Below are 6,094 nucleotides of genomic sequence, written 5' to 3'. Positions count from 1 at the left end.
TTTGTCCTATCCATTATTTATTTTCAATATCTTGCATAGTCTGTAGGCACATCAGACCATTTATTGCGGTTTCGTTCCTTCCTTTAGATGCAGAAGGCAATGCTGATCGGTTGCCAATTTTGGTATCTGGAGAAGGAGTTGAGCAGCTTCTTGGCGTTCCGGAATTGAAAAGGGGCACTGGGATTCAGGAAGCTACTGCAGTGGTTGAATATTTGACAAGTTGGGAACTTCAGGAGCGAGTTATAGGCCTCGTCTTCGATACCACAACCGTGAATAGTGGACGAGTAAATGGAGCCTGTGTTCATATTCAGCGAAAACTGGGAAAAGAGCTGCTGGAGCTTGCTTGCAAACACCATATACTTGAACTAGTCCTCGCTGCTGTATTTGATTCATTGATAAGTGTTTCTAAGAAGGCAACTTTACCATTTGTTGATTGTCTAAAGGATAATTGGAAAAATATCGACAAAGGTATTTTGAAACGCTTGCTAATATATTTCCACGTATGCAGGGACATTAACTAAACTTTTATTTTTACTATGCTTACAGCGCGGTACCGCACTGCAGCGACAGCACGGGGTAGTTTGCGGAAGATCAACGACAAAAAAGAAATCATTATATTTTGCTGCAACCAACTTAAGGTAAGAAACTACCTCACATTTTATACACCCACATCTATTTCCACCTTCATTGATCATTATTTCTTTATTTCCAGGTATTTCAGCCGCGTGACGACTACAGGGAACTTCTGGAGTTGGTTATTATTTTCTTGGGTGGTTCAGTTCCAGGAACCACAGCCTATCAGTTTAAGAAGCCTGGCTCCATCAGCAAGTCGCGGTGGATGGCAAAGGCAATCTATTCATTCAAAGTATGGATGTTTGGAAAGCAATTGAACCTTTCAACCAAAGAGAGTGACAACGTGTTTCAAATATGTTGTTTTGTAGCTTCCGTGTACATTAAGTCCTGGTACACATGTCCAGTGGCATTTAGTGCGCCAGCCCGTGATCTTGAACTTCTGAAAACGTTGGCTAGTAGAGAAGAGAAACACTACCAAGCAGCATTAAAAAAATTTTGCAACCATTTATGGTATTTATCAGAAACATTAGTTTGCTTATCTTTGTTTGATCCCAATGTTTCATTGCCTTGTAAGAGGGCGATGGTCAACTCTTTTTTAAAGGAAGTGCATGTTTGCAGCCCTCGAGCGCAACTTCCTCCCAATTGTGGCATTAAGGATTTGGAATTGAGCGATTTCGTTTCCTCTAATTCTCGACGTTTCTTCGACATTACGGGCATTGATCAAGGCTTTTTGTCAAGAGACCCCGAAGATTGGATTTTCGATGAAAGGTACCTGAAAGGATTTAATGTTATAAAACATATTAAAGTCGTCAATGACACCGCCGAAAGGGGTGTGTCCCTCATCAAAAAATATCTGTTACAGAAAAACCTTACCTGTAATGAACGTGAGAGACAGCATTTGCTATTAGTGGTGCAGAAGCACAGAAGAATGTTCGATAAGTACGGAAAAAAAAGGTTGTAAATTTTATGTAAACCATTTTTAACGAATTAATAATAAAATAACTGATTTGTAATAATAATTTTTATCAACAAGTATTGTATTTATTCTATTTAACAACAATTTCTGCAGCAAATACCGGAGAAAACGGAAAATGGCCCCTGTAAAGTAGGCAAAATGCCTTACATCCTAGCCGAAAATGTTTAAACGCGTTTCGGCAGGGTCAAATATTGTGCAATCGAGCCGAATTTTTTTGTGGGTCGTTTATACATGAAATTGCACCATAAAATGAAGTCGCCCCACAAACTTTCAAAAAAAAAGTTTTTTTTGGGCCACCCTACTGTGGCAGCCTTTAGTCCTCATTTTGTAACAGTCAGAAAGCCTGGAATCCAAGCCTGTTTGGTATTCCTAGGATTCAATTTCAGTAAGTTCGAGTCCATCGAAAAAGCCATTTCAAGAAACCTCAAGAAAAAAAAGGCAGACAAAAACGATGCGAACTGGCAAAATAACCAAAAAAGGACGTAGTTAAGTATATTTTCAAAAATTACTTCACATATTAAATGAGAGGAAAAGAGTTATTGCTTAAGGCAGAAAGTTAGTGTTTCTATATGAAGAGAAAACGAGCAAAAGCGACTCCAATATTACAAACTGATTATCCACTTTTTCCGTTCATTTCAGCATGCATACCGACAAAATCTCACTGGTGAAATAGACTCATAGTTCAGGTATGCGATTGCTCGATGCCGAAGGTGCATAGAAAGGTTTAACTGTGGATGAAGCATTCAGTACGCGGAGATACAATCGATGTCATGTGCAGTGGCTTAACGGATAGCTAAGCGATATAACGGTCAAGTTGGGATCGGCGCCAGCGGGCAGGTTAGAGGCGCTTGGTGTGCCTAATCCCAGGAAGGCTGGATCCGTGCCCGTCATCGATCCGAAAGTTGAATGAGAGGCCAATTCCCTATACAGTCGGAAAGATTTCATACCTTTGTCACAAACAATAATTGGTCCGGAGCTATAAAAAGCAGGGAAGGCAAGTTGCCGTAGCCTATTTCGTGACAGGCTGTTGGTGCATCTCCCGACTTAAGCTGTGTCACAATTCGCTAGTTGGGTACCCAAATCCCTGGATTTGGGCACGATGCCATCGTATAAGGGTGTCTCAATTCGTTAGGCGGCATTAGGGAGCGAATTTAGATTTATTTTTTATTGGCTTCGTGCCCAGCAGAGGGCAACACCTTCGTTAGGATGCCTCAATTCACACTCCGTTTTGGGTTGGCTACCCAAAATTTGGCCTCCCAAATCCATGCCTCCTAATGGAAAATGAGTTAGGACACGGATTTGGATTCTTCCACTCCGACTGTTTTCTGGGCGCCCTAACATTGCCAAATCTCCGCCATACTAACGAGCCAACAGATCCAACCCGCTAGGAGTTTCACTCCTTTCCTTACGGCTTTCCCCTCGTTACTACCCCTATCATCTACCACCTCTTTTTACCATTCTACACCGAATACTAACCAGATTAAAATAAATAATTCCAATTTTCCACGATTATAAAATTGATTATGACCAAGGTTTCAATGTAAGTACATCATCTTCAAGGTGAAAATGTAGTAACATTGAAACCTATGTCGTAACAAATTTTTATAATCGTGAAAATTTTCAAGTATTTATTTCAATACGAAAATTTTCACTGCATCAAGCTTGAAACTTGAAACACTCCCCAAATTTCTACATCATTTTTTGATTCACCTAAACATTTATCTTGAAATGGAAGTGGTGCAAGGGGTGAAGTTCAAATAGTGCAATCCCTGACCTCTATTTTTGGGTTCCTCATGTTATGCGTCATAGTCTAAATTAGTCATCAGTTCTCTGGGAATGTCTCTTCTATTCATCATCATCATTGTAACAGGTCAATAGTCCACATACTAGTTTGACGCAGCTCTCCGCTCAATTCTCCTATCATCTAGTCTTTCCACACCGGCGTATTTCTTCTCTTTCACACCCTTCTTAACCTCTTCAATATATTTCATTCGATATCTTCCTTTTCCGTTCTCGTCATCTAATAGTTCTCGACGATTGTCTTAATCAGGCCATCAGGTCTCAAGATGTGGCCTATAAGGTTGTTCCGTCTTCTTATTAAAGTTTTCATGAGGCTTCTCTTCTCTTCTACTCTTCTTAGGACTTCCTCATTACTAATTCGGTCCATCCATTTGATCCTCATCATTCTTCTGTAGCACCACATTTCTAAGGCCTCTATCCTTGCTCTCTCCGCTGCTGTCACTGTCCGTGCCTTACTTCCGCATACGAACATACTTCAAATGTAGGTTCTTATACCGAAAATCAACACCGCAGAAAACTACAACTCTCTTTATCAGCGTTATCGCCTAGATAATTTTCGAGATCCCTGAGAATGTCTCCATGGCCTCTGGCTTTCAACGCATGCGCCCAAATTTAGTGGAGTCAGTTTAAGTTTTGTTTTAACCACCGTCCTCAGGTCGATACATCTTCACCGCGAGAATAAGATCCACGCGGAGAAACTCACAAATACAGCCGCGAATCAACGCCGCGGAAAACTGCAACTCGATCTCTGAGGATTTTGAAATTAGTCACATAGCCTGCGAACCGATCCGTCAGGCATATGCCTAAGCGGGCAATGAATAACTAGCAAATATAAATTTGAATATTGGAGCGTAAGTATATAAATCAAAATGCAATTTTTGCTGAAGTTTCGGCGCATTTATAATCTATCATCAGGGCGGGAAAATAAGATGAGTGGAGGAGAATAGGGAGGATTGGAACACATTTTGGAATACAATTTTTTGTGAAAATATTAGCGGCCTAATTCAATTTTTTTGCTTTCCTTTCCTACCTTGACCTTTCTTAATTCCTTAAAAAGTTTCTCGAGAAATTATAATGGGTGAGTAATGCGGAAATAAGCATTTTCTAAACGTGTGACATTTTTTCAGTCATCCCTCAATCCGGGAGAAATGGAACGGTTAAGTGGGAGGAATGGGTCATTAATGTAAATGTGCAAAAATGGTACGAAAAAATAAACGATTGCTTAAAAATACACAAATAGTAGATATTGTAGTTATTATTTATCATATTTATACGCTATATTGCAATAGTAGTACATGTAAATACGGATTTCACTCATTCAGTGCCTTTAAACAAAATTGGAGAATTCATTTTCAGAAAAATATCTTTTTCCTCCATGAAACTAATGTCGTCATGTTGAGGAGAAAAATTTAGAAATGGCTCCCCTTTGCCGCATGAATTCTACACTATATTCATTATCATATTCATTACTACAATCTTTCTCTGAGTAGTACAAAAGAGGAAAACCATTTCAAATATCAGATTACTTCTAAAAATTACACTATCATTGTCCTTGGAAGCAAATGCTTTCACTGCATGTCTTAATTATGCAGATTTTGATGAATTCTTTACTCTTGCTACCTCCCTCATACTGTTCCTTCATCACACACCATCTTCACAGCTTCCAGAATGGTACAATTTGGCACTGGTACCATATCTGAATTTTTTAGCTGATACCATTCTGGATCACTTATAAGTCATAATTACCTAATTATAAAAATTAAAATGCCTTATACAATAAAACTTTTTAAAATAATAGTGCTTGGAAGGAGTGGGACACTGTCCCATTCCTCCCTTGTTACCCCAATATAATGCTGATATGAAAACAAAATAATGAGTTACGTTGAAGAATTACAAGGCTATCAAAATCATATCCTCATTTTCATTTCTAGACGTGATGATGTTGCATAAATAAACCGAAATGTCGTCAAAAATAGAATTTCAATTTAAATACCTACACTTCAAGAGTCAAATTTAATATTTTATATAGAAGTCAGAAAAAAACTAATAATTTCATTTTAATAATTAGTAAAAACAACCCTCGGAGATATTACTGATCAAGTTGACTAAAACTAGGTGGGAAATCCTTGCTAAAGAGTTCGACGCCGAAAATCGTGAGAACGTCATCGGAAGAGTGCTGGCGGGGAGAATACGTAAAACAAAAGAGTGTATGCAGAGGCAAAGGAGGTCAATGGGACAGACTGGGGAGGGTTCAGAGGCCGCCCGCCCCGCTGCAGCATCAGAGGATAACCGCTGCTTCTTTTTATCGCCCGTGGCCTTTGTTAAGAGTGGCCGCGATGCACAAAATGGGAACCGCTGAGTTTGACCGCAATGGAGATGAGGTGGATTATTCGCACTAAAGAAGTCAGTCGTACTTGAAATCGGGCGCTAGGATAGTATTTAATTCCGAATATAGCTAGATACTCCTATACACTGGATTAAAATCCATAAAATATAAGATTTCGACTTAACGCATGCACCACAATCTTGGGTATAGAGTGAATATACTTTTTTGTAAGTTGGTAATATATAATGTCATCAATGATATTTAAGATCTTTTGCTACATTATGACTTTGTTTTTATATAAAACGCATGTAAGTAAATTTGTGATTTGTTCAGGCCTCATTTCCAAAATTAACCGGCTAATCTACAGCTGTGCGATATTATTTTGTTTTAAATTTTCATCTAGCTTCTTCGAATGCAGT

General features: G+C 38.9%; 1 protein-coding gene across 1 annotated transcript; it reads left to right on the top strand.

Moving 5' to 3' along the window:
- Positions 1-578: 578 nt before the first annotated feature.
- Positions 579-1,586, top strand: LOC124163705. The gene is made up of 3 exons (XM_046540771.1): positions 579-638; positions 713-1,341; positions 1,436-1,586. The coding sequence occupies exons 2-3, from the start codon at positions 839-841 to the stop codon at positions 1,479-1,481; spliced, it is 549 nt and encodes a 182-aa protein (XP_046396727.1). The 5' UTR covers positions 579-638; positions 713-838; the 3' UTR covers positions 1,482-1,586.
- Positions 1,587-6,094: the final 4,508 nt, after the last annotated feature.

This window comes from Ischnura elegans, chromosome 8 (genome assembly GCF_921293095.1).
Source record: "Ischnura elegans chromosome 8, ioIscEleg1.1, whole genome shotgun sequence".
NCBI classification, from domain to species: Eukaryota; Metazoa; Arthropoda; class Insecta; order Odonata; family Coenagrionidae; genus Ischnura; species Ischnura elegans.
This window is presented reverse-complemented; position numbering and strand designations above follow the sequence as displayed.